Source organism: Leptodactylus fuscus, chromosome 4 (genome assembly GCF_031893055.1).
Source record: "Leptodactylus fuscus isolate aLepFus1 chromosome 4, aLepFus1.hap2, whole genome shotgun sequence".
Lineage (NCBI taxonomy): Eukaryota > Metazoa > Chordata > Amphibia > Anura > Leptodactylidae > Leptodactylus > Leptodactylus fuscus.
In genome coordinates, this window is record NC_134268.1 from 104812058 (window position 1) to 104835899 (window position 23842).

General features: G+C 39.6%; 2 protein-coding genes across 2 annotated transcripts in view; both read right to left on the bottom strand.

The window, feature by feature from the left end:
* Window positions 1-3845, bottom strand: part of LOC142200525 (ovalbumin-related protein Y-like) — a 65760-nt gene extending 61915 nt beyond the window's left edge. The window contains exon 1 of the mRNA XM_075270952.1: window positions 3813-3845. The gene's annotated coding sequence lies outside the window, so the exon portion shown is untranslated. The remainder of the gene's footprint in view (window positions 1-3812) is intronic.
* Window positions 3717-23474, bottom strand: LOC142201155 (serpin B8-like). The gene is made up of 7 exons (XM_075271981.1): window positions 23461-23474; window positions 21584-21766; window positions 18295-18432; window positions 16377-16494; window positions 11654-11796; window positions 8734-8892; window positions 3717-4127 (listed from the first exon to the last, which is right to left on the bottom strand). Exons 2-7 carry the CDS (start codon window positions 21746-21748, stop codon window positions 3717-3719), a joined length of 1134 nt encoding a protein of 377 aa, XP_075128082.1. The 5' UTR covers window positions 21749-21766; window positions 23461-23474.
* Window positions 23475-23842: the final 368 nt, after the last annotated feature.

The following is a 23842-nucleotide window of genomic DNA, read 5'->3' on the forward strand; positions in this document are numbered from 1 at the left end:
TGTACTCTGGCCAATCAGCGCTGGCCAATGCATTCCTATGGGAAAAAGTTTATGTCACAAAAATCACAATTACACACCCGATAGAGCCCCAATAAGTTATTTTTAATAACATTCCTACCTAAATAAAAGTTATCCCTAGCTATCCCTGCCTGTACAGCTATCCCTGTCTCTTAGTCACAAAGTTCACAGTCTCATATGACCCGGATTTGAAATCCACTATTCGTCTAAAATGGAGGTCACCTGATTTCGGCAGCCAATGACTTTTTCCGATTTTTTTCGATGCCTCCGGTGTCGTAGTTCCTGTCCCATCTCCCCTGCGCTGTTATTGGTGCAAAAAAAGCGCCAGGGAAGGTGGGAGGGGAATTGAATCTTTTTGGAGTTTGCCACGTGATGTTCAATTCGAATCGAACACATCGAACAGCCTGATATCCGATCGAACATGTGTTCGATAGAACACTGTTCGCTCATCTCTAATTTTAATGTGTTTTTTCAGACATTTGTAGTTTTTGTGGACTATAGGTCTGCAATAAAACAATGAAAGCACGTCCTTTTTTTCTCACTGAAGCTGATGTGCATCACAAATGCATTAAATCAATGAAAGTCTATGGGAACATAAAAAATAAACGTATGACATCTGTATATCATCTGTTTTTTTACAGACCTAGGGACATATAAAATATAGAAAATAAATTTTGAAAAGTTGACCTGCTAATATGATAAGTGGATCAACCACAGATAGCACACCACCCAGAAATGAGCAGTGTGGGGTGCTGTCCATAAATAGCATAGACCTCATACAACCATGGATGCCAACATCTTAAACATACCCTGTGATGTCTTACTATTATCGACCGTTTCCTCATTTGTGTATGGAGCGATATAGTTTGTGGTATCTTCACATATTGTACCTAGATGGTCTTTTAGGGGTTCATATTAAATGTTAAGTTTTATATTTCATCAGTGCTATGTATATGAGAAACCTTTGTTTGGAATTACAGAGGTCAGATGTTATCTGTAGTTCTTGACCAACTTAGCACACACTGCAGCAGGGATTTTGACTTGCACTTCCATACAAATCTTCTCCAAATCTTTCAGGTGTCGGAGCGGTTGCTGGGGAGTTGCTGGGGAGTTTCATCTCCCTTCAAAGATTTTTTGATTGGGTTCAGTTCAAGAGATCGGATAGGCCCCGCCAGGCTAGGGCCCCACATTACAGAAAAACTGCCTTTTTCATTGCTGGTTTTGATGCAGTTTTTTGAGCCAAAGCTAGGTGTGGATTGAGCAGAAGAGAGCAGTATAAAGTGCTTCTTCTTAATTTACCATATGTTTTGTAGTTACACCTAGGTGTGCTCTGTATGTTCCTTTCCCCCTCGTTTTATTTTTTACGATGTCTACCATTTGGGTTAACTGATGGTAGTTTCTCATGGACGTGGCATTACCAAATGTGTAGCGTTTTGTGTTTTTATACTACATAAAAGGGAAAAAGGGGTATTTTTTGGGAGTTATTTATATATTTTATCCAAATGTCACCTTCTTTAAAACCTTACGGTTCTTAATCTGTGAGCTAAAACTACAGTAGAAACCATTTCCTGTGAAGTTCTAAGGGTGCGGTCACGCTAGCGTTGTGTCACCGTTTGGGGACTACATTTCCCCATTCCACTTAAAATATGCAAAGAGAAAATTCCTACAAGCATTAAAGTCTATGGGGGCCACAGGTAATCAATCACTTTTTAAGTGGATAGGATCTCTGCTTTTCAGGTCCCCAACCAGAACCGAAGAACAAAAACCCAAACGCTAGTGTGGATTTAAATTAATACAGGTTATACTAAATCTTTACCCACAATTTTTCAGCTGAATATACAGCCCTATATATGAGCAATGTACTGTATTACAGCTATAGATCCATGCTCCTATTAAAACATATGTGGTTTAGCTAATAGAAGCAAAAGAATTCAGCAAACTCAGCTTAAAGTTTTAGATAATAGGAGTTTGGACAACTAGCTGTATTATGTTAACCAATGGTACACCAAAGGCAGTGGCGTAACTAGGAATGGCGGGGCCCCGTGGCGAACTTTTGACATGGGGCCCCCCCGACACCGAAGATCTCGACCGAGTCCCTCCTACGCATTCCTGCGCGCTCTATTATGTCCCATAGTGGCCCCTGCACACAGTATTATGTCCCTTAGTGGCCCCTGCACACAGTATTATGTCCCTTAGTGGCCCCTGCACACAGTATTATACCCAATAGTGGCCCCCTGCACACAGTATTATACCCAATAGTGGCCCCTGCACACAGTATTATGTCCCATAGTGGCCCCTGCACACAGTATTATGTCCCTTAGTGGCCCCTACAGGACTAAATACTGTCACCGCTGACCGCTATACCAGGACAAATTGTGGATAAAAAAAAATCTGGTCCTGTGCATTACAATTTAGTAACTCATGTGCCTCATATTAATAACAGTTAACCCTATCATGTCCCTCACATTAAGCCTTGTGTACCTCACATAAGAGTTACTGATATGTGAGAGACATGGAGGTAATAATAAAGTATCTTCATTACTATTACCCCCAAATGTCTCACATATCAGTAACTCTTATGGTGAAGCAAACAGGGGTTAATGTGAGGGAGATGATGGGGTTAACTGCTATTACTATGAGGCACATGGAGTTACTAAAACACAAGTAATCCCCCCAAATGCCTGATAGTAATAAGTATAGTAACCCCAGTACGTACCTGTGTATCTTCAGTTTCATTTTCCTGGAGCAGCTTCTTCCTCTTCTCTTCTGTGCAGGACGGCAGGGATAAGCCCCGCCTCCTCCTCTCATTGGTGGGCAGAGGACAGCAGAGAAAGGGAGGGGGGAGAGAGGGGGATCGTCCTGCAGCGCTGAGAGGAGTCAGACCTGCAGCTCCTGTGTCTCAGCCATTGCTGCAGCTTCGGGGCCCCCTGTTGGTGGAAAGTATTCCACCAACAGGAGGCCCCGATCATTATACTCGGGGGTCCGAAAAGACCTCCGAGCATAATGACAGCAGCAGTAGCAGCTGTCACCGGGCCCCTGATGTCCCGGGCCCTGTGGCAGCTGCTACCGCTGCTATGGTGGTAGTTACGCCACTGACCAAAGGGTAAACTTGAAGATACATGTTGTAGCACAGGAATAAGTATATGGCATGTCCTGTGATATGACCTCATGCTGGCTGTGTCATGACATTTCGGTTACACCAGGTGAGGATCAACAACATATAGAGGAATGTCATCCAAAAAACAGCTTGCATTCCTCTTGAACCTCCTTGCCACCCCCCACCCCCAAGTCTGAGTTCAAGAGGAAGCATCACCTATTGGAGAAGAAGTTTTAGCCCATCATCTCGTGTGAGCTCCGATAACTTGAAGCTGCTGATCAAATTGCTGTGATGTTTTGCAAGCTAAACTGTTTCTACCACCATACTCTGTAAAGTTTTGGATTTGGTATATGAGTATCTGGTGGATATTTCCTGGCATAACTACACCAACTACTACTATATACCATCACCCTGCTACACTGGGACAACTACAACCCTAATCCTATTTAAAACTTAAAGTGTTTTTTAAATTAAATAATTAAATAAATAAAATGATAAATACTAAAATGTAACAATAGTATTTTATTTCAGTAAAGAAGTAAAAAATATATATTAATAAACTATATATACATTACACGATACATTACATAAGTGGTACATTTCACAAGCAATAAGGATCGTACACTATTCCAGTTAGCAATATACAGCCGAACCTATTGTTATTTATGGCATAGTAGAATGGCCGATCTGCCTTTACCTCATCACTAGGATAGCTGCGAACAGCCATGACAGATGCCGTAGCACTGGCAGCCTCAGTTCCCTTCTCATTAACCTCTAGGGAAGTCTGTTGATAAACCTCATTCAAAAACATATTACTGTCCTTTGTCATTCCTGAGAAATTTGCCTTGGGTTGACTGAATGCATCCGAAATTCCCAAAGATGAAAGAGTTTTTTTCAAGGAGATGCTTTTCTCTATTTTCAACTTTGGCAGCTGGATCATTACATTCACCATCTTCATTCCTTCACTGCTTATCCATTTGTTTAATTTTTCCAATGTAAAGCCTTTTTCCACCTGCATCAAAAGAAGTTGTAAAATGATGTGAATCTCTTCTCTCAACGTAGTTCAAAGTGAAGAACAAATCCATACTAGGAGCACAATGGCCCTGTCGTAAATGTGTCGCATCTAGGCTCTGCTAACATTATCAGGAAGGGTGGGGGGCGTTCCTCCCCACTCACACAGTGCAGCGCGATAGGCGCTGCTGTGAGGAAGGGCGTTCCTGACTGACTGTCAGGAATGCACTTCTGACTGTGAAGAGCTACGGTGAAGAGCTGAATTCAGCACACTGTCAGCTTTCTAGCGATAAATAAAACCACATGTGCCCCAACTGATGAAAGGTCCTGTTTAAGTGTACAACAAAATTCCTTATTTTTTTGCTTTAGTGCTCTGATTCTGTACACACACCATATTATCTATATTTTGTTCACATATTGATATACATTAGATATACCAGATTTATTATCCAGCATGTGCCACTGTGATAAATCTGAAGTTAATACTATTAGTAAATCCGGGCCAATGAGTTGTGACAAGTTTCCACATCCAGACCTGACCTTAGATTTGACCTTCTAAACCACTCCTTGTCATGTTGCCACAAGGACAAGTAATGGGTAGAGGGCATCTACTACATAGCATTCATCTCAAGTCATCATGGTCCACCCTGGCCTAAACTATTCAGCAAATCATTGCATTTCCTACTGAGATAATGGTTTCTTTTTTTTTCTTTAAATAGTGCAGTATAAGTTCACAAAAAGCCACTGATACTGTTTTGGTCCCCCCCCCTCCCCACTTTTTCATTATCCCCTTCCTAAACTCATGACATTTTTATTTTGCATTGGCGTAGCTGTGTATGGGGAAGTCTTTTCTGAAAAAAAAAAGTATTTATAAATGCTACCATTTTGTGGTACACAAGACTTACTGATTACCTTTTATTAACCCTTTCTTTGGGAGTAAAGAAAAAAAAAACACCTCATATCTTATCTTACAAGCACAGCCCTCAGTCCCATTGTGTGAAGTGACTATTTCTTTGTATTGTATCTTTTTGTCTGTACTTGAACCCTACAAATTGTACAGTGCTGCGGAATATGTTGGTGCTATATAAATACAATATTATTATTATTATTATTATTATTACAAACAAAAACATAATGTTTTTGTGTTGTCAACCATATGCCATTCATCATGTGATGTACATATTTTAACTTAATTTTAAATGTTGGTATTGTTATGGCAATGTGAAATGAAAGTAAAACTTCCAGTACTCCGATAGGAGCATCGGAGTGCTGGAATTTTTACTTTCATTCCAAATTGTATCGTTTCTACCATGGGAAAAATATCTGTACGCATAAGGCCAAGAACAACCATGTGAATTAAGGCTGCATTCCTGAGATCTTTAACACTGTAAGTGAACCTTTGATTGGACTTATATTACATTATTCTGCTGTTTGCTTCATTTGCTTGCTTTGAGGAAAAGGTTTGTTTTTGTACTGTGTTAGCCAGTGGGTAGGAAACATAAAAACAAAAACTTGAGTCTTCAGTAGTTGACACATTTTTTTTAATGGCTAACTAATAATGATGACAGATTACAACGTTTCGAAGCTCCCGGCTTCTTCTTCAGGTATATCTAAAAACAATTTCTGAAGGATGCATATTTATGTACAGAGGGACACATAGGAATAGAATTCTAGGAGGGAGGGTGGAAGAAGGTTATTGGTTATTTGCACATACAAATAAACAATTCATCAGTTTGTAATGTTCTTATCAGTTCAGAGAATGTCTTTTATGGCTGTTTCAGTTCAGTGATTTCTGTAGGATGCCATGAACCAATGTGAGAGATTCATCCCTTTCTGGAGAGTGTTAAACAAGGACATAAACTTGTACTCCTAAATCCGTCTCTCTTTCCTGGATTTAAAATTCCCTCTTAAAACCAAATTCAAATTAAACCGACTGATAAGTGGATGAGCAGGAGATAAGAGCTCAGAAATGCCGGAGCTCTCACCTCCCACCTTCCCTATCTGAGGAGCTCCGTTGTCTGTCGCAGAGAACTCAGCCCCTCCCCCCCCCCCCCCAGAGCAGGCAGCTATGTCACTTGGGGACTGAGCAGATAAGCTCAGCACAGGCCCCGTGGTCATAGAAATGCAGTGTAAACAATGAAGTGAATAAATTAAGATAGCGGCCAAACAAAGCAGTTTTGATAAAACAATGTATTTAGGAAAAGTCTTAAATCCACATAAACTAGCAGAATAGATAGGATCCTTGTGATGGGACAACCCCTTTAACACTCTCCAGAAAGGGATGAATCTCTCACATGGATTCATGGCATCCTACAGAAATCACTGAACTGAAACAGCCATAAAAGACATTATCTGAACTGATAAGAACATTGCAAACTGATGAATTGTTTATTTGTATGTACAAATAAACAATAACCTTCTTCCACCCTCCCTCGTAGAATTCTACTCCTATGTGTCCCTCTGTACATAAATATGTATCCTTCAGAAATTTTTTTTAGATATACCTGAAGAAGAAGCTGAGAGCTTCGAAATGTTGTAATCTGTCATCATTATTAGTTAGCCATTAAAAAAGTATCAACTACTGAAGACTCGAAAGTTTTTTGTTTTTATATTGCTTGCTTTGGACATTATGGCAATACCAAATGTATCGTTTGCTTATGTTTTATAGGTTTTGCTGATTAAAAACAGTGAGAGATTGAATATTTTTTAGAATTTCTAAGGGCCATTACCATTTTATATTTTGATCAATGTACTAATATTATATGTATCATTTTGACATAGGACTTATGGCTTTTTTGTGAAGAAATAATCAATTTTTTAATTATGTCTTTTGGTTTGTTTACAACATTCACTGTATTTTATAAATTTGCATATTTAAAACACATTTACCAAAATACTACATCTTTTCATGGCAAAAAAATTAAAATAAAAAAGTGTTTGTTTTTTTTGTTTTGCTTTTTTTAACCATATTTTACTGTATGCAATTTATTTATTATGTCCCTCTGGGGCACATTACAATGCAGAGGTAGCAATGGAGAAGAAGGATCTACCTCTGGCAATGTCTAAGATGATAAATTACTTTGGTTACACAATGGTGATATCACACAGATCATTCACCAGTTCTCTCCACTGTGCCATCTTCTTTATGGTTCAAGTTATGGTATAGCTACCAACTGTCACATGACAGAAAGGGGGACAAAATTGGCCTCACATGCAGCATGTCATTACAAATTGACATATAAGCAATTCCTTTATTACTACCCATGCCACGTTTGACTGGGTGCAATTGTACCCAGTCGCTGTGGTGTCACACAGTGTAATGCCCCTTTAGAAATCCACTCAGCATCATGTTGCCCTTGTGGCCCTCACACAGTATAATGTTTCTCTTATAGCCCCACACATTATAATGTCACCTTGTTTCCCCATATATGGCATATTGTAACCTCCCCCCAAGAAAGGTCCTTGTGCGATATATTACCTGGTGCGGGGATGCCATGGCCCAACAAATTTATTATAACCCAGGCCAGTTTTTTGGTGTGAGATATTCAGGAAATCTACGCCATTTCATGACTGGTAGGTTCCATTCTGCCCTACAGGTGTGTGCTGATTTATTAAGAAGCTGGAGCCAGTCAAAATGCCAGTCTTATTAAATCTATCCCAGAGCATTTTTTTTTCACTCATCCAACTAGTAAATCCTCATTGCTAATAGACTGTCCCAAAAGGGAATATTCCAGATCAATGGGGGAAATTTATCATTAGGCAAACTTTTAAACCATGGCCCATTCTAGCGAAACTCAGCCACACATTGCAGAAAAATACACGCAGCTGAAATGTTGCGTCTTCCATAACCGTTCCGCTTTTTGAAATTTCAACATGTCAATTATACCTACAGAAACGCCAGCATTTTCCCTATAGGTAAAATAAAGGCCGCAGAGAAAAAACTCTTCGGACTTTGTGAAGAATCGCTGTGGGAAAAACTGACTTGCGTTTCCTCCACGGTTTCTCCTGCAGTGCTTTTTTGCTGCAGCCCGCTATGTGGGCATTAGCTTTAAAGTCATTTTTGCTGGAGTTTATGTTGGCTTAATGTGTGCCAAGTTTATCAGTTTTTGGTTTTTGATGCTGCTGTATCAAACATTTTGGGGAGGGGAAGGCAGACGTGGCCCAGTAGGTTGCCTCCTTGGTAATCTGCTGTGACCCAGTTTATACGTCTATAGAGGATACCTGATAAAAGCCTAAGGACTTCGCTACCCAGGAGCAGATACCATCCCTGCTGCTGGGTTAATGCCATTCTACAGGCCTGTCTGGCGTCTTGTGTAATGGCGTAAATCCTCATGTCATCCTGGAGGAGGACTACTTGTGTAACTTGAATGTTCTGCAGGTACCACCTCATGCTACAAATTGACCAAGACATGAGCAAACCCCTTATTGGACAGATGGATATCCCTGATGTTTGACAGATTAGGGGTTATACGGTGATGCTTATGTGTTCCCTTAATATTATAAGCAGTGTGCTTTATATCATAAATGTCTTCAACGTTTTAAAGGCATATCAGTAAGGAATGGTGACAAATTGCTACATTTATTTTCTATATTAATACCTGACTTACCTGTTTAAAGACAGAATTATTATCGGGAACAACTATGAACATGCTATAGGCTTGTTCCGAACCGTATGGAAGCTGCACCACTTTTATGCCAGGGTTTGCAATGTATTTCACTTTGAAGTAATTGGTAATATACATCATATCCACCATTACTTGTTCATTCTGAAAAATAAACAACCAGAAATTTTCCATAACATACAGGCATGACAGCTCACTTCACTGTATCCTACTTTTTTCTTATTTTACTTTAGCATTTGTTAAAGTTTTAATAAAAAGATTAAGGGAAAACAATCTTCTGAATTAAAGGAACGGGAAAAGAGGGATTAGAGTGAAGAAGTGATGAGGAAAAATCGGGCAAGGAGGAGGGGGAGGAGAGGTAAAGAGCAAGGGAGTCTGCAGTCCCATCAGTCGTCCCATCAGTCTGCGGGGGAAGTAAAATCTAGGGGGCATGGATGGTTTAACTACAATATAACGCCCCTTCACACGGCGTATACGCTCACTGCTTTGGAGCGTGTAAACGTTCCGTAGCAGCGGTGTCTAAAGCAGTTCCCATTGTTTTCTATGGGAGCCGGCAGACGCGCGCTACCCATAGAAATGAATGGAAAAAGCAGCCCATTCATTTCTATGGCGAGCGCGCATCTGCCGGCTCCCATAGAAAACAATGCGATCTGCTTTTAGACGCCGCTGCTACGGAACGTTTACACGCTCCAAAGCAGTGAGCGTATACGCCGTGTGAAGGGGCCATAAATAAGAGTGTTTGGGAAGGGAAGCATTTGTAAAAGGAGTCCATGAGGTGTAAACATAAATTCAATGTACATGCCATGTTATAGCTATGGATCTAATATATGAGAAAGAAAAACATAATTTGGGAAGAGATGGAAAGAGGGAAAGGGAGGGGGTGTGAGGACACGCAGGCTGACGGTCTCCAGTGCCACACTGTACCCTATTATTTATTTCACTTGTGTATCAGCTAGCTTTCATGTACTTGGATATACATAAGGGTGTAAATCTAAATACTACATGTTTTCTTCCTTAAAATGTATTGTGCAGACAGTCTTGATACCAGCAGATATATGACCTTAAAAAACACCACCGGTAAACAAATACACTGGGGCAAAGTTACTAATCCTGTTACTATTTTCACATTGTAATGTTAGATCAGCCAGCATTAGCGTGCCTCAAATTTATCGAAGTGATGCATGCTGAGTAACTACTGTGTTTTTAGGGGTATTTTTGTTTTTGTTTTTTTCAAAGACACTTTTGCTTCCTTTTGGTTTACTTGCTATGCACCAAAATTGTGGACCAAAATTTTGATGCACACTCTCAAATAACCCATGCTAAGCCATGCCCCTTTTTGGATGAGGTGCTTAAAATGTTTCTTAATAAAATGTGGACCACTGTCCTGGTCTCATTTCAACCAAAACTTTGGCACATTTTAAGAAGTATCTCATCCCACTGTGTTTATCCTGTAGGTCCATGAATGACACAGGGGATCAAGGAACACCAAAGTGGGAAGTCATCCACAGCTTCCTAAATCCCTGAACTAGACATAACACAGTTGGGCAGATTTTCTGTTGTGTGGTTTAAGTTTTTTAAAATGCGTATCTATTTTCAAAACTTTTATTGACTGGCTTGGTAAGGGGGTAAAAGCTTAAGATACAACAGTGTATACCCAAAGTTTGCTAAAGTTCTGGCATAAAATTTTCATAAAAGTAAAAGAGAAAAAAAAACTGTCTAAGGGTGCATTCACACTGAGTAAACGCTAGCTTATTCTGAACGTAAAACACGTTCAGAATAAGCGGCGTCTAAAGCAGCTCCATTCATTTCTATGGGAGCCGGGATACGAGCGCTCCCCATAGAAATGAATGGGCTGCTTCTTTCACTCCGTGCAGTCCCATTGAAGTGAATGGGGAGTGCCGGCGTGTACGCTCCGGCATGAGCAGAGCTTGCCGTATACGCCGGCACTCCCCATTCACTTCAATGGGACTGCACGGAGTGAAAGAAGCAGCCCATTCATTTCTATGGGGAGCGCTCGTATCCCCGCTCCCATAGAAATGAATGGAGCTGCTTTAGACGCGGCTTATTCTGAACGTGTTTTACGTTCAGAATAAGCTAGCGTTTACTCAGTGTGAATGCACCCTAAAGGCCGTTTTTGCAACATTCGTTCAATGTTTCTATTCCCATGTACATTTTTTGGATTGATTGTTTTTAACATCCATAAAAAAACTGACATGCTCTATCCTTGTCAATTTTCACAGACACTAACTCATTAAATCAATGGATCCTTTTATAACTGATGTAAAATGGACATCAATCCATTTCACATCCTTTTAAAATGGATCAGTGGGTTAGGTAAAAATAAAAAGAAAGGGTGAATGTAGACTAAAGCAAGGGCTAGATGGTGATTTTGGTGTAAACTCCTAAGGGTTGGTTCACATCTGCGCTGGTGTTCCGTTCGGGGGAGTCCGCATGTGGATCCTCCTAACGGAATACTAAACTCAATTGCAAATGCTGTACAATAAAAAGCACACATATCCCCATTAACTATAATGGGGTCCGTGTGCTTGCTGCCAGATCTCTGCACAGAAAATGCAGACAGGAAAGTACTTCACAATCTACTTTCCTGTCTGCATGATTTATGCGGACCGTGCGCGGCAAGAACATGGACCCCATTATAGTCTATGGGGATCTGTGTGCTTTCACTGCACAGCGCTTGCTATTGCGTTTGGTATTCCGTTCAGGGGGATCCCCATCGGGAAACCCCTGAATGGAATACCAACACAGAGGTGAACCAACCCTATGTGCAACCAAAGATCACTGGGTCACCTTGAGACTCGGTTAGATCTCTAGATCAATAGATCTTTATTGAGAGCCTCTATAAGACTTAACTCCAAATTACTTACTTAGCATGTATATAACATACCGATATTTTTGTGAAGGGAGCCTTAATAGTTTTCATTTTATTAAATGGTTTGGACCAGCTGGCATCAAAATGTAATGTATTTGCAAGTACTAATGCAGTGTTCGGAGAAATTGATCCATCTGGTAACAATTGTTGAATTTTTCCTGAAGAGAAAGGAAATATTATCATTACTAGCAAAAATATATAAAATATAAGTAATTGAAATTTTTACTGAGTTTCAGAGTCCCCCCCACAACACATTCATGAGAAGACAATCTGGTCACAAAGACTGATTTTTGACCATAGAAAGTTCTTGCATTCATAATCATATCCATTGACAACTGATCAATTCAACAGACTATCACTGCTAAGTTGGTTAGAGAAAGTCTTACAATCGGAAAAACTTTAAAGGCATTTTTAACACAGCTTTTTTTGTTGCAGATTTTGTTGTGGTTTTTGGAGTCAAAGTCAAGAATGACTACAAAAGGAATAGGAAATATATAGGAAGTTCTTATATTTCTCCCTTTCACTCAATCCACTCCTGGCTTTGGCTACAACTGCAACAAAACTGCAACAAAAGAAGCTATGTGTCCTCAACGTGGGGCCTCAGCCTAAATTACTTTCAAGAAAAGGTTTTGTCTAAAAATTTAGATATGGTTATGTTAGTGGAAAAATGCCTTTAACCAAGACCACTCACACTGGCCATGTTTTTTCATCATTATTTGTAAGTGAAGACTAGGTGCGGCTGCAGAACAAGGAAGCATTGCAAATCTTATTTTTTTCTGTGTAGGTTCCACTTCTTGCATTGCCTTACAAAAAATTATGCAAAATACTGTTCTTGTGAAAGTGGCCTATGGCCCCACGTTGTGGAAAGGTAGATTTTTTGTTGTTGTTGTTGCAGATTTTGCTGCATTATTCTGAGCCAAAGCCAAGAGTGACTAGAAAACAAATGGAGAATATAGAGGAAACTACTATACTTCTTCCTTCTGCTCAATCAATTCCTGGCTTTGGTTCAAGAAACTGAAACAAAATCTGCAAAAAAAAAAAAAAAAAAGAGTAGGGAAATCACCAGCTTTTCCATAGGTATAATTGACATGCTGCAATTTCCAAAACCACAATGGTTTTGGAAGTAGGTGCTTATAGCTTTCCACAAAGTGGGGATGGGATTTACTAAATTCCTATCCACTTTGCTGTGCCTGTAAAACGCGGCTGTAAATGGCAGTGTTTACACCACTTTTGGACACAGCCTTAGGGTGCATTCACACTAAGTATATGCTGAGCTGATTCTGAACGTAAAGCACGTTCAGAATCAGCGCGTACAAAGCAGATCCCATTCACTTCATTGGGAGCCAGTATACGTGCGCTCCCCATTGAAATGAATGGGCTGCTTTTTTCCCTATTGGTTTCAATGTGATACGCACATGTCACATTGAAACCAATAGGGATAAAAGCAGCCTATCCATTTCAATGGGGAGCACCCGTATGCCAGCTCCCATTGAAATCAATGGGATCTGCTTTGTACGTGCTGATTTTGAACATGCTTTACGTTCAGAATCAGCTCAGCATATACTTAGTGTGAATGCACCCTAAAGAACACGACCTATTTTCACCTTAAGTATACAGCATTATTTTTATTTTTTTGTTCATCATAGTTCAGTAACTTTTTTTAAGTTATAATTCATAACTATAACATAATATAATATAAGTGGGATTGTTTTTTGCAGGATTAGTTGATTTATTTTTTTTACAGCATCATTTTTTACAAGTTTTTTTTTTAACTTCCTTGGAGTAACTAAATTATTTTACACTGTTCATAGTATAGCAAAAATAGCATTCTTAATTTATTCTGAGGGTCAGTACAATTATGACGATATCAAATATGTATAGGTTTTTTTTAATGTCTTACTACTGTACTTTGACAGTAAAAAGCAATTGTTTTTGAGTTACAATATTCTAATATCCATAACCTTTTTATTTTTTCATTAACAGAGCTGTCTGTTTTGTTTGGGGGTTTTTATTGGGGGGGGGGGGGGGTATGTAGGATAATGTAAACTTTTCAGTGGTATCATTTTAGGACTCAAGCAATTTGTAGTCTGTTTTTGAAAAAAAAAGATTTTGGCATAATTTTTTATGTCATTCATTGTGCAGGTGAAATAGTGTACTAGTATATCAGGTTGTTACAGATGTGAGAATACTAAATATGTAAAAAAAAAAAAATCTTTTTTAAAAAAAACAAACATGCAAAACATTAAATGGGGTGTCTGAATATTTTATTTATAGGGTTCTCCAAAGTCCCCCTAGGGTATTTTACCACTAAGGGGCTTAAATACCTGTCCAATATATGTATTGTGCCTGTTACTGAATTGTGAGAGAAGTTGTAGTATTATTTGTCATCACTAGATGTCACTGCTGTAATAGATATACTGTATATGAAGCAGTTTTCTCAGGGGCTGAGCTGATAGCCCAGGTATAGAGTGTAGTAGCTTCCTCTGCTGTAACAAGGTATCAACTCGATGCTGTTCCCTAGAACAGGGTCTGACAAAGAGGTAACCTTTCAGTAGTTTACCAAGGATGTCATGGCTGCTGAGAGCGTATACAGTGATAAAGTGGTTGCTGTGCTGAGTTCGTGACATGCTGTGTGTGAGCTGCACTGATGTTTTATGTTGTGTGCTCACAGCCGTCAACCTGAGAAAGTCATATAAATATTTGCAAATTAGCAGATCGCTACATAAGTGGGAATTACCTATGTAAAACGCAATATACTACGTTTTATTAACATCCGCCATACTATTACAGCGGATGTTGGATGTTTTCATATGGCAGCTGAGCGGCCACCATAACCTCCAGGTCTCTGCTGTATTATAAAGCAGAAATTCAGTGGTAAAACCAGCGATTGGAGCCTGTTCCAACTGTGGCTATTAACCATTCCAAACTGACCCGCAAAGAAGAAGGGGGGAAGGGGGACACCCACAAACTCACCTGTCTGTGGGGCTCAGATTTCTCCCACCGCGGTCCAGTCCTGCTGCTTCAATGTCTTGTTTGGTGAAAGTCCCCGCTGAGGTGACTTTCACAGGTGACGTTCGCAAGTGATCTCAACAGTCACATAGGTTGGAGACTTCCAAAACAAAGCACCGGAGCAACAGGACCTGACCATGGTGGGAAACAACAGAGCATCGGAGACAGATCGGTAGGAGTTTTTTTCATTTTCATCTTCCCCAGCCTAAATGAAAGTTATCTTGGACAACCTGTTTAATTATTCTCGATAGCATGATTTTCTCTGTTTAAACAGTCTCAAAGTATATGTTCTGATATTTAGAAATCTCTCTCTATATGTCAGTATAGCATATGCAATTTTTTTTTTTTTTTTAAGTATAATTTTAGCATACAATGATCTGACATATAGTGATACATCTAGATCTATCATACATGATGCAGGTAATGAAGAATACTATTAAAGCTTGTGGTAAGGGAATTCCTCTCAATAAGGGTAGCAACACATGACCGTGTTTCACCCGTGACATCCTGTCCTGTGCTGTAATTGATTTGGTATGTGGCTGAGAGGCAGGGATTCCTAGCATCATAGATAACTAGGATGATAGGAGTCTCGCTCCTAGCATGACGTTCAAGCTGGTAAATCTGGCTATCACACGGACAGATGGTCATGTGCTACTACCCTAAGCGATTTGAGTCTGTGGCTAAGCTAGTTGGGTGTATTTCTCTCATACATAAGCTCCTAGGTTTGAGACTAAAACAGACTTAAGGAAAAATAAATAATTTAAAAAGAATACATTTTTTAATGGGTTCCCCCAGCAATATCATCTTTAGCATTCACTGTACTGAATCTGACATTACAGTGCAGTGAACACTAAGGGAGCGTTCACACTACTGTCAGTGTCCGACAGGGAGTGTCCGCTCCTAGTGTCCGTTCAAAATCTGGCACGGACATTAGGAGCGGACACTAGCTGTGTCCTTGACACTTGTCATTCATTTAAATGGCGATCGGGTGCGTTCTTTTGCACTCCGTGCCCTTCCTTCACCGTTCACTTGTAAAGATGTCCGACTTTTCAAGCGGACAGAAAAACCCGACATGTAGGTTTTTTCTGTCCGCTTGAAAAGTCGGGCACGGAGTGCAAAAGAACGCACCCAATCGCCATGTAAGTGAATGACAAGTGTCACGGACACAGCTAGTGTCCGCTCCTAATGTCCGTGCCAGATTTTGAACGGACACTAGGAGCGGACACTACCTGTCGGACACTGACGGTAGTGTGAACGCCCCCTAATAAAGCAGCCACCATGTGAAAATATTGAGAGAAGGCTAGAAAACTGGGAGATTTCCTGGAAAAACCGTTGAATTCACATGTTCATTCTCAAAAAAAACATCCTTCTACCCTTGTTTCAGATATGTTACACACTACTCATTGTAGAGTCATTTCTAAGAATAAGTCATGTTCCCGTTTCAGAGGGCAAGATCAGCCCCTGTGTGCAAAGAATGAGGTTTCTATTCAGTAAAGCAACATGAAAAGTATATTAAAAAAAATTGTATTACTTTTGATTTTATAGTAAAATGTTTTAAGTTAAACTTAAATACCCTTTTAAGAAATTGTTTATTGAAACCTATATGATTTAAGAAACTACACAAACAGGTTATAATTTAGGTTTTTATGTTAATAAATGTTGCATTTGTAATTACTATGTAGATGTATCACCTGTAATCTAAGTGCTATGAATAAAATGTTAAACACACCTTGTGTCTCTTTAGTAATCCAGTCATTAATATGTTTCCTTGATGTTTCCGGGTCATTCAAAAAATCCAGTTTTTCCAAACTAGCGTTATATAAATTCTTAGTGTCATTTAAAAATATCTGACAAAAGATGTAATGCCAGTTAGAAACACGTAGCAACATAAAGTGAAATATACAAGTGAAATTTACAAATCTAGCAATTCAAAGATCAGATTCTGAATAGTCTAGCGGGCTATAATGTGTTTTAGCATGACACATATATAATTAAAACTTTTTACAACAGTGTCAGTCGTGCTATTACTATATTTATCGGTCTAATGGAGTAAGGTTTGATTCACATCTCTATATGACAATTTGCCGTAGATTGCGCTTAAAATCAACAAAGAGAAAAGTCCTGCAAGAACGACTTTTCTCTCCGCTGGTTTCAGAAAAAAATCATCAGAAACTATGTCTATGGGATCCGCAGGTTTCTGTGTTTAACTGCTTTTGAAGCAGACAGGGTTTCTGTCTCTCAGGTCCTCAGGCAGACCTGAAGGACTTAAAAGAGGACCTTTCACCTCCTGGGGCACATAAGATAAGATAAAATAAGATAAGATAATCCTTTAATTGTCCCACAATGGGGACATTTTAGTGGTACAGTTTCATAGATGGTACAGTAGTATATAACAAGAGAGAAAACACATACAAGCTCATGGCAGATAGAGAAATCCTAGGAATCATAGCAACTAAAAAGAAAGAAACAAAGATACACTGCGGGATCATTTAGTTCTCTGTGCAGAGTGATGTTAATAATATGGCCTGACCATGGTTGGAGGACACGAGGAGGGGTCACAGCATGTAGATATAACAGGCAGAAATGTTTTTGCAGAGGTGGGGGACATATGCAGCTATCATGATAACATGTGGTAGTTCTTTGGTAGGTAGTGAGATCTCCTGCTCACAGCTGATAGTTCGGTATCTTGCATCAGCATGATGCGGTGTAATACACTGCTAGAAAGCCAACAGTGCGCTGAATTCAGCGCACTATCGGCTTTCCTGTTCTGTGCCCCCGGTGTAGAGCTATCGGTGCCAGTTCCGTAGCTCTTCACTGTCAAAAGGGCGTTTCTGACAATCAGTCACAGTAGCGTTTATTGCTCTGTACTGTGAGAGGGGCCGTTGCTTACCACCCAGCTATGATGCGAGCACTGTCAGGAGGGGAGGAGGCGTTCCTCACCACTCTCACAGTACAGCGCAATAGACGCTACTGTGAGGAAGGGCGTTCCTGACTGACTGTCAGAAACGCCCTTTTGACAGTGAAGAGCTACGATACCAGCACCGATAGCTCTTCACCAGGGACACAGAACGTGAAAGCTGATAGTGCGCTGAATTCAGTGCACTGTCGGCTTTCTAGCGGTATATAAAACCACATGTGTCCCAGGAGGTAAAAGGTCCTCTTTAAACCTGAAGGCTACTGTGAACCTAGTGTAACAGTTATCTTTGCAAACAGTTGTAAGTGTTCATAATCTTTTCAACAAACTTTGCCCAAATCAGTTTTACAAGTGAATATAAGGAACTGTGAAACATCTGATCAGAGAATAATACTTCCTTCTCCACTTATCTGCCTTACTACTGGTCTATAATTTGCTATATCAAACAGCTGATACTCTTGAAAGGGCAATTTCTCTTTTACATCCATATAACAGCTAGTTTCTGCCCACCAGCTCTGAGAAAACTGAAAAGCAGAAAAAGCTTGCAGTTGAAAACTGCTAAAAAATGCTATATACTGATCATATGATGGCCAGAAATAGTGTCTTCTCTATTCCTCTTCTTTCCACACCATACTTGTGATTTATGCAAAGACTGTTGAAAGGTTAGATACCTTTTAAGTATATAACACATAAAACTAATCAAAGCGTTCTAAAATAGAATATAATTTCTTACTGGAAGGAATTGAAAAGTCTTTGCCCCAAATAACTTGTTGGCAATCTTCAGAACATAATCATCGTTATTTTCTACCAGTTCTCGTAATAGATTTCCGCACTTGGAGTGGACTTCCTGGACATCACTAATATGAAGAACCTGAAACAATGACATCATTGATTAGTAATTAAAATATGTATTGAGTAAATAAGGAAGTTAATATAAATTAATCACATAGCCCCCTGCGGAAAATCTCTGAGCTGCTCTGGAAGGCGTCTTGGAATTTATAAGTTTTAATTAAAGTATAAAGCGGTGGTGAATATTCTTTTTAGAACAGCTCTATGGCATAGAGAGAACATTTAGTTTATTAGCTGCAGGCAATGAAACTTTGTTGGCAGTATATAAATCTGAAATAGTCATTGTTTTATTAATTTATAGGATATTAAAGGGGTTTTTCTACTCCTGCTATAGGAACCCTCTTATATGTGCCAGAATAGAGATCTGCCCAGTACATGCAGTTTTGTGATGGATTAGAATTTAGTTTTAGAAAAACATAGGACAACTGCATATGCAACTGCTATGTGGCCACACTGCAAGGAGACCTGACACTAAACTAACTCAGCTGATTCTGCAAATCTGGCATCATAGTTACATACAGTAGAAGGACACCATACATAAAACGCACATAACAGGTCTGAACGCCTTTCACACTAGCTAAAAAAAAACCTATATAGATGCCCAATTTTAAAAACTGAAATACAACACCTTTCAAGTGAATAGGGATTATTAGGAGTCCTGGAAGTCAATCCCATATTGACTAATTAGGACATTATGCCTCCATTTCTTGTGGGGAAGGGGGGGAACCAAAATTTACTTCCCTTAGCACTGATGGTTTGATGGGGGTTTCAGCTGACTGAGAGGTGTAGGTCTGTATATTGTGCCCATCATTGAAATGTTGTCTTTGCAATCCCAATGATAAATTCATCGCTCAAGTTCTACCCTGGGATATACATCAATGCACCCCTTAAATGGAAATACAGTAAGTGAAGTATTTAAACGTAGCATTAAGACTTGTCAGATGCCTGTGTTAAATTGTAAGGCCAGGGCCCCACCGACCGGACACGCCGCGATTTGGCCGCGGCGGAAACGCTGCAGTAAAAATTGCGGCGTTTTACACTACTTGCAAAGTGGATGGGATTCATGCGAATCCCATGCCCACTTTGCGGAAAAAAAATCGCAGCGCAGACTTTGTTTCATTTTATATCTATGGGGAAAACCGCCAGCATTTCCGTAGTTGACATGCTGTAATTTTCAAAAACAATTTTGAAAACGCAGTTTTTCCACAATGGATTTTTTCTGCAATGTATGGATGGGATTAGAGATGAGCGAACAGTGTTCTATCGAACACATGTTCGATCGGATATCAGGGTGTTCGCCATGTTCGAATCGAATCGAACACCGCGTGGTAAAGTGCGCCAAAATTCGATTCCCCTCCCACCTTCCCTGGCGCCTTTTTTGCACCAATAACAGCGCAGGGGAGGTGGGACAGGAACTACGACACCGGGGGCATTGAAAAAAATTGGAAAAAGTCATTGGCTGCCGAAATCAGGTGACCTCCATTTTAGACGAATAGTGGATTTCAAATCCGGGTCATATTTGAATGTGAACTTTGTGACTATGAGACAGGGATATCTGTACAGGCAGGGATAGCTAGGGATAACCTTTATTTAGGGGGGAATGTTATTAAAAATAACTTTTTGGGGCTCTATCGGGTGTGTAATTGTGATTTTTGTGAGATAAACTTTTTCCCATAGGGATGCATTGGCCAGCGCTGATTGGCCGAATTCCGTACTCTGGCCAATCAGTGCTGGCCAATGCATTCTATTAGCTTGATGAAGCAGAGTGTGCACAAGGGTTCAAGCGCACCCTCGGCTCTGATGTAGCAGAGCCGAGGCTGCACAAGGGTTCAAGCGCACCCTCGGCTCTGCTACATCAGAGCCGAGGGTGCGCTTGAACCCTTGTGCACACTCTGCTTCATCAAGCTAATAGAATGCATTGGCCAGCGCTGATTGCCCAATGCATTCTATTAGCCCGATGAAGTAGAGCTGAATGTGTGTGCTAAGCACACACATTCAGCACTGCTTCATCACGCCAATACAATGCATTAGCCAGTGCTGATTGGCCAGAGTACGGAATTCGGCCAATCAGCGCTGGCTCTGCTGGAGGAGGCGGAGTCTAAGGTCGGACCTGAATGGAGACTGGTGTGGAGCGATCTTAGACTCCGCCTCCTCCAGCAGAGCCAGCGCTGATTGGCCGAATTCCGTACTCTGGCCAATCAGCACTGGCTAATGCATTGTATTGGCGTGATGAAGCAGTGCTGAATGTGTGTGCTTAGCACACACATTCAGCTCTACTTCATCGGGCTAATAGAATGCATTGGCCAATCAGCGCTGGCCAATGCATTCTATTAGCGTGAACTGAGTTTGCACAGGGGTTCTAGTGCACCCTCGGCTCTGCTACATCAGATTGCTACATCTGATGTAGCAGTGCCGAGTGTGCATCAGATGTGTAGTTGAGCAAAACTGACTCAGCACTGCTAAGTCTCTGCATTCGCATAGGAATGCATTGGCCAGCCTTCGGCCAATCAGCGCTGGCTCTGCCGGAGGAGGCGGAGTCTAAGGTCGGACCTGAATGGAGACTGGTGTGGAGCGATCTTAGACTCCACCTCCTCCAGCAGAGCCAGCGCTGATTGGTCGAGTTCCGTACTCTGGCCAATCAGCACTGGCCAATGCATTTCTATGGGGAAAAGTTAGCTTGCGAAAATCGCAAACTGACAGGGATTTCCATGAAATAAAGTGACTTTTATGCCCCCAGACATGCTTCCCCTGCTGTCCCAGTGTCATTCCAGGGTGTTGGTATCATTTCCTGGGGTGTCATAGTGGACTTGGTGACCCTCCAGACACGAATTTGGGTTTCCCCCTTAACGAGTTTATGTTCCCCATAGACTATAATGGGGTTCGAAACCCATTCGAACACACGAACAGTGAGCGGCTGTTCGAATCGAATTTCGAACCTCGAACATTTTAGTGTTTGCTCATCTCTAGATGGGATTAGCCAAGTACTGTAAAATTTAGTGTTTTTTTAGGTTTTTTTTCCACTGCATTTTCCCAGCATGCTGGTTTAGCCTGTGGTAATTCCATTAAAGTAATGTGAATATTTGTTTTGTGAAAGAAAAAAAAAAGTTAACACTGATGTATATAATTTTGACATGTTGACATAGTACAGGCTTATAGACATTTTCATAACTTACCTTCGCCATCTGTGCAGCGGTGTTACCTCTAGCACCTAGATATACCATTGAAAGTGCAGTTAGTATGCTCAGAGGAGCAAAAACAACATTTTGACCCACATCACTTCCGCCAATCTGTCTTAAAACATCCACAGCAAGTTGGTTGTTTGCAGCACATATGTCCATTTGTAACAACTTCTGGACCTGTGAAGGAAGTACAGATCCAGATAGAATAAACTTAATTGTTATATACATATTGTATTCCAACAGTGTGCAAAAGTCTAAAATTTTACCTCCTGGTGACCTGAACTATCTTAATGCAGTGTTATAGGGAGACTTGACACAGAGTAAACGCTCCGCTCATTCTGAACGTAAAACTCGTTCAGAGTGAGTGGCGTTAAAACAGATCCCATTAATTTCTATGGGCGCCGGCATACGCGTGCTACCCATTGAAATGAATGGGAGTTTTTTTTTACCTATTGCTTTCAATGTGATAGAAAGCAAATATGATCAAATATGTATAACAAAGAACCTCTATATTATGTAGCCTATTAGGTGTTTTTATTATATTAGCATTGACCTTTAGGGTTTTCATATGCCCTTGTTCTGTGGAGAGTGCACTGAATTATATATATATATATATATATATATATATATATATATATATACACACACACACACACATATATATATATATATATATACACATATATGTACAAACACATATATATATATATCTACTGTATATATATATATATATATATATATATATATATATATATATATATATATAAATATTGCAGTGCACAAATTTATGTATTTTGTTCACTGTCTTCCTTAAAAGTAGTAATAAAGTGATTAAAAAGCCATACATACCAAAAATAGGTACCAATAAAAAACTACAGCTTTCCCCGCAAGCAAAAAGCCCTGACACAGCTCTGTTAACAAAACAGAAAAAATTATAATATATATATATATATATATATATATATATATATATATATATATATATATATATTATTATTATTATTATATTTATCATCATCAACAACAACAAGGCCAATATAAATAGGGTAGTGCCATAGTCATAATAATTTTTAATGCAATGAAGGCCATGAAAACAATGAGCAAAAAAATTATAGAATTGTAGGGTTTTTAGTTTTTTTTTACCTGGACTCCCCCAAAACAACATTTATAAAAGCTAATTAAAACATTGTATGCAACCTATAACAGTGCCAAATGAAAGTACAACTTGTTGCATAAAGAATAAGCCCATACATAGCTATATGAAAAAAAAAAAATATATATATATATATATATATATATATATATATATATATATATATATATATATATATTGGAAGGCAGAGATATAAAAATGGTGCTGAGTAGTAACAGCCAAACTGCTTTGTATCATTAAAAGCCTAAGTACAGACACTGATGACAGCAATGATAATACATGTCCTTTTAAATAATAATCTGTATTTTGATATGCATATAGGCAAACTGCAGTTTTAGGCAGGGGTCCTAAATGTAGTAAACACTGTTGTTTAGCCACAGTAGAAAAAAAAAAACACTGCATTGTAGAGTTCCTGAAAAGTACATGGGAATCTAGAACATCCCATCCACAGGTTGCAAGAAAATATGCACAGCAGAAACGCTCCAATTTCCAAATCCTTACAGAAATGCCAGTGGTTTCCCTGTAGGTATAATTGAAGCAGAAAGTCTATTAATAAATATTTACGTATAAATTATATCCCTACCCTATAGATTCTATGCTCCATTAGAAATCCCCAGTCTGAGATCACCAGAGAACTAACATAGTTAGATCATTGATGTAAATGTATCTCTCTTTGTGAAAAGTTAGAGTAATAGTGCCAGAAAAAAAGACTAGATACCTTGTTTCCTGATGTCTGCAGGTGTCTGGTCTGACTTCTGCTGCTGCTCTTCCCAATTATAAGAACCTTGCCACTCCCCTGGAAAGATTCCAAAGCCATGTTTGTGCAATCCTATTATTTGCTACCGTATAGGGAACTGATGAGACATCGATGGGAGAAAACATAAAAAGTTGAATCCATTGTTTTAGTGGCTAGGTGTGGTGTCAGATGGCTTCTGGACTGACACATGTCTTGTTGCTTCTCCCATATTGCTTTCATCTTCATTGCCTATTATATAAATGATGACAAGCCAGACTAGCCAGACAGGGCTGATGTGGAGGGAATTATGAATCTTGTTCATGTAAAGCAATAGTACACTCTGTATTTTTAACTGCAGTAATGT

What these genes read in the sequence shown, in the direction of transcription:
- LOC142201155 (XM_075271981.1), bottom strand. Translation starts at nt 21,748, where the DNA reads ATGGACATATGTGCTGCAAACAACCAACTTGCTGTGGATGTTTTAAGA. An exon ending in AGACTTTTCAATTCCTTCCA is followed by an intron (nt 16,495 to 18,294) that starts GTAAGAAATTAT and finishes ATCTTTTGTCAG; the next exon opens with ATATTTTTAAATGACACTAA. An exon ending in CTCCCTTCACAAAAATATCG is followed by an intron (nt 8,893 to 11,653) that starts GTATGTTATATA and finishes TTTATTTTTCAG; the next exon opens with AATGAACAAGTAATGGTGGA.